At 44.9% G+C, this 12,108-nt stretch overlaps 1 protein-coding gene across 1 annotated transcript in view; it reads right to left on the bottom strand.

Annotated features, from left to right (window-relative positions):
• The window catches only part of GMPR (guanosine monophosphate reductase), a 42,544-nt gene extending 31,941 nt beyond the window's left edge, over positions 1-10,603 (bottom strand). Inside the window, exons 1-4 of the mRNA XM_053993709.1 lie at positions 10,018-10,603; positions 5,908-6,027; positions 5,214-5,297; positions 3,441-3,614 (exon numbers count right to left, since the gene is read on the bottom strand). Coding sequence (XP_053849684.1) covers positions 3,441-3,614; positions 5,214-5,297; positions 5,908-6,027; positions 10,018-10,104 — 465 coding nt within the window. The 5' untranslated portion in view covers positions 10,105-10,603. The remainder of the gene's footprint in view (positions 1-3,440; positions 3,615-5,213; positions 5,298-5,907; positions 6,028-10,017) is intronic.
• Between the last annotated feature and the right edge of the window lie 1,505 nt (positions 10,604-12,108).

The raw sequence follows: 12,108 nt of genomic DNA, 5'->3' as shown, positions 1-12,108 counted from the left end.
AAGCTGCTGGCAAATGGCAATGGATCGAGCTGGGGAGAAGTGTCTATGACAACAGTTCTCAAACTTTCTTCTTGTATCCTGGAGGAAAGCACAGTCTGTGCCTCCACGTTATCAGGAAGACGGCCAAAGGACACTTCCCACCCACGAAAGCAAGTGGTGCTTAACCATGAGATGGAGATGCCCTTTGCAAAGCTGAGCCATACCCAGTGCTTGCACTCAATACTGTGCCTGACCTGAGACACGTTCGGCAGCATCACTCTCTCCTATCCTGGGATCCTGCCTGGCCCCTGTTCTGAGAAATCAGCCCTGGCAGACATGCCACAACTGAATTTACTCTGGTGTGTGTTCCAGGGATGAACTGGGAGTAGTCTGCATGGCTTTCTCTGACTGAATCCTGCCTCCATTCTGCCTCCAAGGCCCAGAAAAGTTCTGCTACTGACTCCAAGGAGGAACAACAATTTCTGGCTCCTGCTGTTTCCCTCTGCTTCTGCTTTGCAATTCTTCTTGTATCCTCCTCTGGCCCACATCTTGTGGGTGCTACTGTATCTCCAAGTGTGCTCCTGCCTCAGTCTTCTTCCTGCCACTCTCCCTGCTCCCCTCAGGGTTACTTGTCTATAATGAACAGAGGAATAGCATGAAAAGAAAAATTCAGGATAAAAACTTGGCAAAGCTTGCTGGCAAAGATAACTTAGCTTGTAAAAAGACTTTCAGGGTGATGGAATAACCCCAAAGTCTACTATTAAACTAATAAATAAGGACTATGCAACCTGTAATATAAAGGCTGTGATCCTCCATCATACATGCTGACTAAAGGTTTTCTTTAGACTTGAGCAAGCAAGCTCAAGTCTATTGATGCACAATTGATGCACATAATGCTGCACAACAGCAATACACCCCAATGGGTGATCCTCTTCAGGATCTTCTGAGAGGCACTTGTGGGACACTCAGAAGACTTAAATATTCCTTCTTCCCCCATTCCCAACCTGATGAGTGATTTAAGACAAGTCATGTTGTACCTTTGTGTCCCTGTTTATCTTCCCTACCCTTTGTGTTCCATGGAGAAACTGATCTTCTTTGTAAATTAATACAAAATACAGTAATGAAAAAACCTTGTGTCAGAACCAGGCAGAAGAAAATAAGGTAATGTGATTACAAAAGTATTTAAAAAGACAGAAACATGCATTTGAAAGGTTGTTACACAAGAGACATACTCCATCTGCAGGGGAGTATTGGCCACAAGAGAGTACTACATTAACCACAGTTGCTTTGATTTATCCCCTTTCAGCCTCAGAGCTGAACCCATTACATGGCCCCTGGGAACACACATTCCCTGAGATCCAGGGTTGGGTTACTGTTATGTATTCCACTACAGCTGACTGTGGAATGAATAGTCATGCTGAGGAAAGCAAACAAGGTCCTGGAGATCACTTTCAGCTATGAGAAAGCTTCTTTATTTTTATACCTCCTATTTAACTGCTAACCCTTTTGTTTGAAAGCCCCAACAGCAGAGAACATACTGCAGGCATAGCACACACCAAAGCAGTCGTAACAGGTAGCAGCAGGACATGTCTTCCAGATTACCATTAAAAGGAGCCTAGACCAGCTCCTGCATTTCAGCCAGGAACAGCTTCAAAAGGCCATTTTGGCACAGAACATGAATTAACTTGGAAGGAGGGTAGAGGTGGGTGTCTAGTTGAATCAGAGACCTGCAGGGACTGAACAGACTCAGAAGGCTTTGGAAAGCAAAAGGTTTTTGAACACCCCAAGTTTGTTAGCAGGCTTTTAAGAGTGGAAATTATTGCTGTGCAGAGATGAAAAACATAACCCATATTAAGCCACGTTCAGGGAAAGGAGCTACAATCAGAGAAGGCAACTGAACAGGTCAGGGCTGTAAATGTGCTCAAGCAGGTGGTGCTGTCAGGACATTGAGACCTGAAGTAACAATAACCTTAGCCACAAAAGTAGAGATACTAGGAAGGCAGTTGAACAGATGTGGAAGGTGGATGAGACTGGCCTAAGAACCCTGGACTAAAACCTGGGCTTGATATCTGACTTTTACATTGACCTTCTCTGCCTTCTGGGGAATTCATCTTGGTTGAGTTCCCTCCTCAGTCAGCAAAGTCAGCAATCTGTAGGGAGGTGGAGGAGGGCATGACACACAATTTTCTTTCCACTCCTGACAGAGATGATCTTTGGCTTTAACTATGTGATTTAAGCTCCCTCCCACAACTCTTCAAAGACACTGGAGTAATCATGTCACTTGGGACAATACTTCCCAGATTCGAAGCAAGGAAACAGCTTCTTCCTTCACTGCAGTGAACATGAATCAGAAAGCTCAGAAGACCCACATTTATCATTTCACAGTTCCAAAATCTCTCTCTCCAAAGCCATGGGAAATATGACCATACCAAAATGGCTCCCACCTCTCCCTGGCAGCTGTTGAAGAATGCCTATTCATCGGCCTATGATAATCCAGAATATAACAAGCATTCCAGTTCACTTCAGCTTTCCATCATTCCAAAGCAAAAACACTGCCTTCCTCCGACATGGGAGAAAGGAATGCATCCTCTTCTGAACTGCTTCAACATGTTATTCTCTATTGAGCCAAGGGAGAATGCGCATTTAGGAACATTCTTACTTCACATTTACTTTACATGCATGAAGCTTTAGCTGTGGCACGGGAAACCAGGCAAGTGTTGCCTAAGCACGATTTTTTTGCTGCACTGGCTTGAAGAAAGGCTGGTAACCTCATTACAGATCTGCTGCTTGTTTGAGGATTTCTGCTATTCTCATGGAAACAATTCAGACACATTTCTTCAAGAGCCCTGGGAAAGCAGCAGTAGCGCTCTTCTGCTAGGATTCCATGTCCATATAAACACCCTATTCTTGGTGCAAAAGGGCTCAAGGAAGCATGGAACTAGCACTCTGAGATGGGATAGTATCACAGAAAGCACCATGAAAAGCCTCAGCAATGACCATTTGCTCCCTGATAAGGCTGTTCGCAACTGTGCAACATCCCTCTTTTTCTTATAATGGGCAAGGATCAGTCTGCATTGAGCTGTCTTCACAGTGATCTAACAATCATTGGCCCCAGCTGGCCAGAAATGTTGGCACATTCCCACAGCAAACCTCTGCTTGGAATCCCCAAAATAAACCTATACACTTAACGATTAGAGATCTCATCTAGTGTGGGAAGGAGGACACAAGTAGGAAAATAACTGGATCCACCCAGTCCTCCATGCCAACTTAATCAGACAGCTGTATCAGAGCACACACTAAACATTTACACAGGTATCAGCAATGGATGGACAATACCAAACTGTTATTAAACATCCTGCCTTGCTTCCCTTCCTTTTCTAGCTTCTGATGCCTACCAGTCAAACTCTGGGTCCTGTTCCTAGACAGAATTCACACACCCTCCCCTCTTTCTACACACTTACCATAATGGTGTGATGTGGGAACAGGACACGGACGGACTTCACAAACTCCACAAAATGCTCTGAATAGCCGTTTGCCACATCCAGGCAGATGTATTTGATAGCTGGAATGGCCTCTAGAATACTTGTTAACTTTTTCAAATCATCTTGTCCACTACCTGAGCTTGCTGCTACATGCTAAAAACCAAGAGAGAACAAAACAGAGTAGTAGGTTGCAAAAACGGAAATAAACACACACAATTTGTATGTCTTTTCCTGCATAGTCTTGGCAGAACTTGTGCTGGTAACTAGTGAAAAATCACACTATGTAATATGAAATACCTTCCTGGGAAAATCAGTGGGCTATTTCTGTTGAGTTTAAATTATATAAAAGAGAGGGAAATTAGCATTCTAGCATTCATTCACAAGTGGATTGTCACAGGCATATATAATCATCTGATATCAATCAAGATTCAGCCATACTCATATTAACATGAACACAGATGAAACCCCAACTTGGTATATTTCCAGGAAGTTAGAGAGGCAAAATTTGGGGCACTGTCAAGAGAGTAAAATCTGTGTCTTGAAGTTCACCAAGCACTCCTGTGATCTACAGAATCACAGGATTTTGCTGGGAAGGGTCGTTGGGAAATTTTGTAGTCCAATCCCCTTTCTCAGCAGGGTCAGCTACCAATGAAAACAAGCAGACTGCTTCTTCTTTTGTCTTCCAACGAGTTCTTTCCAAAAGCAAAATAGTTTCTATAGCTGTTGGCCTACAAAACCTCTGCAGAAATCCAAGGTCACTGTGCAAGTCAGTATTTAATCACTATAGGAATAGGAGATCCTATTCCAGCAATTATGTACCACAAATAAGCTAAGTTTGGATGTGTTCAGGCACAGGACATTCCTGGGACCACTTTCTACCCTGTGGTAGCATGTAAGTAATCCTGACTGGCCAAAGTGCTAGGCTCACTTTCAGACAACTCTGTAATCAATAACCTTTATAATAAAATTCTGAAATGTGCCACAGATAAAGATATAATACAGAGATGTAGTATTCTTTTCTATACACAGAAAGATCAAAAACTGCACTGAACTTTGAGCAAGAAGGGGAGATGGCCAAGCACACTCACAGTGCCTCTACTGGTACAGGACCCTGACAGAAGAAAAGAAGTCTGAATGTGACAAAGTCACAAATTAAGTCAATGTTTAAATCTACTAAATATAATGGCTCAGGCTATGACCCTGTGAACAAGTGGGATAGCACAGCCAGGAATAGCACAAAGTGAGCTCTGGTGCAAGAAGGTTAGTGGAGAACACATGAGCTCTGACAACTTTGAATGCTCATCCCTGCCTGGGCCCAGCACCTCGGCCCTTCCAGCCTGCAGACTCCAGATTCACTTGCACATCTGAATGCAAAGACTTTGCCTGGCACAAGGGTATGCAGGGTCAGCCTGTGGTTGCGTTACTTGAAATTATTCACATTGGTGAACTACCACAGCTTGCAACAGCAACAGAAGCACAGCACTCATACCTACTCCTAAGGATACTTCTCTGTTTCCATTCCAGGCATATACAAACTTTGCTTTTTTGCATCTTAATATAAGCACTTTTGTAATGGACTCACATAGCCGTTCTTTTAAATCAGAACAAGCCACTTTCCTTGATGAATTTAAGAACAGCAAATATCTTCATTCCCCAAAACCTCACTTGACAACAGTATTCCCTAGAGACTCCAGTGCATGTGAGTTCAGAACAAAGCAATAAACCATAACAATTTACAGTAGAAAAATGTACCTCAAGGCATTCTGGGTGATTGGCAGCAAACAGTTTCCATTCTTCCAGAGAATAATGCTTGTGAATTGCAGTGAACATTGCATGCTAGCAAAAAACCAAGAGAACTGATATTAATGTCTCAGTAATTTTTCTCTCAGCTGCAAAAAAGGCATTAGAAAACCCCCTTTTAAGTATAGGCTTATCCTGCTTGGAAGAAACAGTAACAGTGAATAATAGACCAGGCAACTATAAACAGCTCTTCAAAAGCAACTTGGCATACTTAGCCAACCTTTCAGGATCAGGTTTACGATATGTTTCATTAAGCTACTGTCAGTATTTCGAATGTGACAGAGACTCATTAACTTAGAAAGTGCTGCAGCCCTATTCCATAACCTATACTTTCAAAACTTGTCAGCTAATTTTTTTTCTGGCAGGGAGCACCTCAAAAACTAAGCTCTAGAAGCTCCACCTGAAGCTGAGCTACATCCAAGATGGAGGCTTCCCAATATGAAGCATCTCCACAGAAATTTCCTTATATCAGGAGCCCTATTTGTGGTAACTGTGTAGTTGTAAAAGCATACCTACTTTTTCTTATTCTGGAGTTTTAAACTCATGTTCCCCTGTTCTTCCACAAACTTAGTTAAAAATCAACAAAGGCTGTTCACTGTCACCCAGCAGCTTCCCAACTGTTGCAGAAATGAGAGTTGAGACTTACTTTTGCCATAACCACAGCCATTTCAAATGTCCCCACAGTGTCCATGTTTGCCACAATAATGGGAATTCCTGTGTATGTCTGCTTGGAGTTACGGAAGGTGAAGGTGCGCGTGAGGTCAACCTGCAGCGAATAGACACGCATTCTTTTAAGTAACTGATTGTAATCTTACACGAGTTTTACCACAGATTCCAGATACAGCACGTTTAGACGCAGCTTCTCAATTTTCCTCACATTTCCTGTTCCTTTTGTTCCACTATTACATCATTAATTTTTCTTTTTTTTTTTTTTACAATTCTGCCTCCCAAACAAGAAAAAAATTTGAAAGAATGTTTTCTGCATTAAATAGAGCTCCTACTTAAGAAAAAGAACCAAAATAAAATTTAAAAACTAAAAGGAAAAAGGCAGAAGGGCTTGGAAAGAAAGGATAATGAGGACTCTGGGTTATTGTATACAGAAGTAATCTCAACTGTTTGTATGGCTGCCTGAGAAACTCAAGTTGAAGTCAGAATTGCAACTCCCTCCATCTCCAGGGCATAGAGGATTTTGTCCTAGTCTTCAAGGTAAATGACAATATAATAAAGTATGCTCTTTTGGTCACAGTTACCAGCACTCCTGCCACACAATATGAACAACCATACCTTGCCTTGCTAAACCAAGAAGCTGCTAGTTTCTAAGTTAATGTCTTAAAACTGTATCCGCCTTCACCTTCAAAGTTATTTCTTCTTCAGCACCTTCAAATGATCACAGTAACACCAGGCATTTTTTTCCTTACATCTGCAAGAGGTATTACCAAATTAGATCAGTTCCCACTGGCCTAGCTAGGACTTTCCTGCCTAGGGGAAAAATGCTCAAAAGGGAAAAAAAACCCAAAAAAACCCCCCAAAAAACCCCCAAAAAAAACCCCAAAAAAACCCCACAACTCTAAGATATTAGTTTAGTCTCTAGCGAAAATGAAGGCTCTTTCAGTTTTCACTAATTCCCACTGCACCTTTCAGTAACATTTGGAGATCTGAACTAAACTGAAATCCATCACAAGAAAGAAAGCAACAGGAAAAAATACAGGATTTTTTACTATTCAACTAAAACACATTTTGAACACTTCCAAATTGAAGGCTAGATTCTGATTAATATTATGAGGTATTTATTAGTGATTTTTATAAGAGAATATCTTGGTGCCTTACTGATAAACAGTGAATCAGGTTCTCCTATAAGCTTGTAAGTGAAGGGTCACTTTCGTGAACAAGCCAAGATATATCTTAATGGAGACACCCCTTTCTTCCCATTTACTATCAGAAGTCTAATTCTCCAGCCATCATGGATGACAAAACATTCTTTAGCTGCAGCTAACAGAAAATAGTATGAAGAAGATAGGTATGAAACAGGTATGAAAACTTAATTTACTTTACTCCCTCTTAACACAATGTATTAACTAGAACCAAGGGGGGCAGGGGACACAAAAGTATCCTACAACCAATTCCACACAGATGCCAGCACCAGAACCACTGCCCTGTGGTTTTAAAAAGGAAAAACATCTCTTTCAAAGAAACTTCAAAAAGGAGAAGAGTTACATTTCAGAAAAGACACAAAAATACTGCAAAATAGACACAAGGCAAGAACTTGCCTTCTATTTTTTTTAGTGTTTCACATCTTTAAGCCTCTCCAAAATCCCATAGCAATAAGACAAATAATATGTTGCATAAAAACTATGACCTTTGCCTGGTAAATACATTCAGTGCTTTTTCTTGTTTTATGAGAGACAATCAACAGCCACTACTCAGTTTCACCTTTTCCATTCTGCTCCTCACTTTATGCATTTTTAGTATATCATCCACAGCTGCTTCTTCTCCATACTGAATTATCCCGGTATGTTTACATTTTTCCTTATGTGGAAATCAGTCAACACTGCTGATCATGCTGTCTGCCATTCTCTCTACCTATTTTAGCAAATTGTGCTGCTCTTGTGGACTTACTTAAATTTTAAAAAATTAAGACATTTAAATTAACAACTTCCTACAGGACACTCGTCTGTTGAACTTGGAAGGGATAGAGTGCATGAGTAAGCCCAGACAAGGCAATAACAGGCTATGTGAGTACCAAGACCCCACAGACAGATAATGCTGCTCCTACTTGCACCCTTGCTCTGACCAATTTTGATATTTGAATTCAAGCATCACATTTTCTGATACCTTCTCAAAAAGAGAAAGCTACCATGGAAAATGAAGACAATGCAAGGAATCAGAAACAAGTACCAGCATAGTAAACCTACAGGAAGATCTGCAAACATCCCAAACTGCCTCTCTAGGAAGCTGACTTAACTCTAGTCACTGCATAAAAAGCTATCCTTGCGCAACACGAGGCTTCACACCAGAGAAGCAGACGCTTCCTGATATAAGCTTCAAAGCAGCAGCTTGCTGGGTAACAGGCACTGTAGTATGCTGACTCTGTTCCTCTGCCAGAACTATTTATTTATATTCTTGTTTTGAAGCAGACTGGGGCTGTCCATTTCAGATCTGGCTCTCACAGACTCTGTTTATCCCTGTTGCCACAGCCTCAGTGATGGTGTCCAATTTCTTAACCTTCATCGGTTTTCACTGACCCCCTCATGACACACACTTTTTCTCATCTGCAATGTTTTAACAGTTCATCAGAGCCACCCGTTACAATCCTTCCATATCAGCTCATCTTCCTCCTATCGTTTTCCCTTCCCAGCAGCCCTTCTTTCCACAGCCTGCACCCTGCTAAATATACAAAACACTGCACTTGAAGGAGCCATGTGCCTGCCACTCACTCAGTGGAGCAGAGCTCCACCTGTTAGCCAGGTCGGCACAGTGAATTTTAAGGAGGGATCCATAGGTCCCCAAGTAAATGTCTGGAAAGTGCCCACAGGCTTAATGTACAGTAATTGCACACTATGAGGAGTTACTTGGCTGGGACACTGTTCATCATTAATTAAAAATTACTTGCCAGAGATCAACCTTCTACTGAGAGGGCCTCTTACACCTTATGATGGCAAAGAAGTTTTGCCTAGTTGTTGTCCTCAAAATCCCTGGCCATAGGCCCATAGTAAACACAGCCTCTCTGTTACACTTTCCCTTTCTACCTCAGTCTCTCTCTCTTACAACTCCATGTCCCCTAGAGAAAATCTTAATCCTCTTTTCATCCCCCAACACAACATAATTCCTTCTTTAGTCAAACTAAATCCTTTGTTAACCTTGGGGTTATGTGGGGTAAATGAGAAGGCACCTTCGATCCTGAGGCAGCCATCTTTTTTTTTTTTGTGGATGCAATCGATCCTTATGGGATTGATTTCCCGGGGTCTTTCCCGATCCCTGATGAAGAGAATCACAGAACTGTTCCGGCTAACAGTGGTCAGCAGGCACAGGGCCCCAGGGGACTCCAGGGCTCTACACACGCAGGTCACACGGGTGAGGGTGAAACGCATCCATCGCCCAGGTTTGATGTGATTTCCCTTAGTACCCCCCATGATGGGGTCCCAGCCCCGGGCACCCTGCACACTGAGAAGCGCTCCCTAGCGTTTTCGCGGGGTTTTTATTTCTTTCTTTTTTTTTTTTTTTCTTTTTTTTTTTTTTTTAAGATCACATCAGTTCCTCGGTACCAGCACCGCCCACACCCCCCAAGGCTGAGGGCAACGCTGCCTGTCCGGTGTCATCACCGGCTTCTGCCGGCCCAGGCTACGGAGCGGGTAACCGGACACCCCGGGCCCGCAGCGCTCCTGGCTCGCCGCCGCCGCCCCCTCCGAAACCGTAGGTCAGGCCCCGCTCAGCGCCGCAGAGGCACCTGTTAGGAGAAAGCAATCCCTCACTGCCCCCTTATATTTCAGCTTGAGGAGCGAGGGAGGCCAGCGCGGCACCGGCCACCCCCAGCTCCCCTGGGGCCGTGAGGGGGACACGCCGCGGACGCCGCAAACCCGGCCCCGTCCTTCCCTCCCGGGAGCAGCGGCATCCCCCTGCCACGCAAAGGGCGTCTCGATCGGGGAGGGCATTGCTGCACGAGACCGGAGAATAAAAATAAAGCAGGGGGGAAGGTGGGTTAAGGAAGTTAAGCGTTGAGAAGGGGGAGGAAAAGCATGCTGGGTTTGGATGCCCCCACCTCTGCTCTGCTTTTGAGGCTGCTCCTTTTAGGTCTGACCAGGACATCTTTAAAGTCCAGTTTGAGGTCTGCGTCTACCCGGGGCATCTCGCTGGGGTGCCGGGGCTGCCCTGGCAGCGGAGGCGGCGGCAGTGGCGGCCCTGCTGTGCTGACTGCACCGCCCCGCCTGCCGAGCCGAGCCGAGCCGAGCCGAGCCGCACCGGCCAAAGCCCGCCGGCCGCACACCGAGCGTATTTATAGGGCGCGGGCACCGGGCCCCATCGCTTTATTAGGCGAGGCTGTGTTTAGCCGAGCCTCTGCCCCGTCCCCCGCCGCAACCACCCCACCTCTCCGCCGGGCAGCGTACGGTGAGGGCAGACGAGGACGCGTCGCCTGTCCGCAACCGCCCCGTGCGGGGCGAGGCACCGGCGGCACCGCGGCGGCTTTAAGGGCAAAGCAAGGGCATAGGAAATGGCGCCTCCATGTGATCGAGCGGGCCCCGCTGCCGCTGGTACCGGGTGCGGGAGCCCGGCCGTGCCGGGCGGCCGCTGCGAGGCTGAATCTTGGCCTGGCTCCCTGTACCTTCCACCGCCCCGAGGGGGGGTTTGCGGCGTTCCCCAACGCCGTTAGGGCTACTGCAGCACGGCCCAATTGCTGTCCCTCCAGACAAATAAAAAAGACAGCACTTGGTATAGCTGGGTAGTCGTGGGAATCCCACTTCCCGGGGTGCTCCGCTCCGAGCCCAAACCCGGCCCGGGCCCTGCCCGGCTTTCGGTAATACTGAGGCAGAGCTGGGCTCCCCATGGCTCTGCAGAGCACAGCAGAGGAGCCGGACCGTGGCTTTGGCGTTAGAGACGTTGAGAAATGTGCAGCTGCTTGGTCATAGGAGAGTGGTCAGAGCACCAGCCACCTGCAGCTGCCTCAGGAATTTCCTACTTCACTGCACTTAGAGAAGCAACAGGGAGTTTTTGTGTTTAGTTGGTGTTTGGGTTGTTTTTTTTTTTTTGGGCGGGGGCGAGGTGTTTGGGTTTTTTTTGGGTTTCATTTGTTTTCTCCTCAGCATACAGGAGCCTGATTTGTGACACCTCCAATTTCAACGGTGCTAGCCACAGTTTAACACACAAGTAAAAAACCACTAAGAGCAGCAGGATTGCACAAGCTGAGCCCATCTACATCTGCTGCTAGAGGGATCAATACAGGGTTACCAGATACCACATGAGATGACTTCCACAGGAATCTTAAGCCTTAAAGTCTATTTAATTATGAAGTCAGTTGGTTGTTAAATTTGGACTTTGGAAGACACATGAGCTAAGCATTTTTAGTGACTGGAAACTGAAGCCTGGGGCCATTGCAGGAGGAGGTAGTGCTCTCTCCTTTATCTGAAAGTTGCATATGTTTGGTCAACACCCTGCCTTCCCACAGAGCTCTTTTACACCTCTTTGCTTGAGTGTCCCAGACGATCTAGTATGACCAAGCATGAGCCCAGGGCTTTACACAGAAGGCAGAGTGTTTGAGTGTTTGCAGTTTTGATTGTCCAGGTGGAGAGACCTTGAATCTGGGATTTTGGAACTCTAGATGATGTTCCAGGAGAGCCTTGCTGTTGTGGATATTTCCCTTGGAGATACTCAGGAAAAATTACTCTATAATTTGTTTGGTCTGTATAACAGAGGTCATTCATTTGGTGTTTTCTCCACAATATAAAGGAACTACTAAAACATATTTTTCAGAGGGACATATATGCCAGTATTTACTCTAAAGTAATAAGAGTACTGATGAGAATGGGTCCTGTGGAAGTGGCATATCTGTAGCAGAGGACTGAGAATGGAAAAAAAAACAAATGCAGTCTGTCTGTGCCTGGCACCAGGTCTTCCATTTGCCCTCATGGCAGGCATGTGATGCTGAGAAGAAAGAAAGAAGCCACTGCATTGCATTGTGAATTCAAAAGATCAGTGCTGTTTTGAAGAGTAGGAGATTCGGGCTAGCAGTGATATGTGTAAGCCACAGAAAATGCATGTCTGATGCTGTTCACAATTCCCAGTACTTTAGTCTCCACTCACAGAGCTCACAGTGATATTTTCCTGCAGATCACAGTATCTGCTAATATCCATAAAT

The sequence above is a fragment of the Vidua macroura genome, chromosome 1, assembly GCF_024509145.1.
Source record: "Vidua macroura isolate BioBank_ID:100142 chromosome 1, ASM2450914v1, whole genome shotgun sequence".
NCBI classification, from domain to species: domain Eukaryota; kingdom Metazoa; phylum Chordata; class Aves; order Passeriformes; family Viduidae; genus Vidua; species Vidua macroura.
The sequence above is the reverse complement of the archived record's forward strand: the minus strand, read 5'-3'. Positions and strand labels throughout refer to the sequence as shown.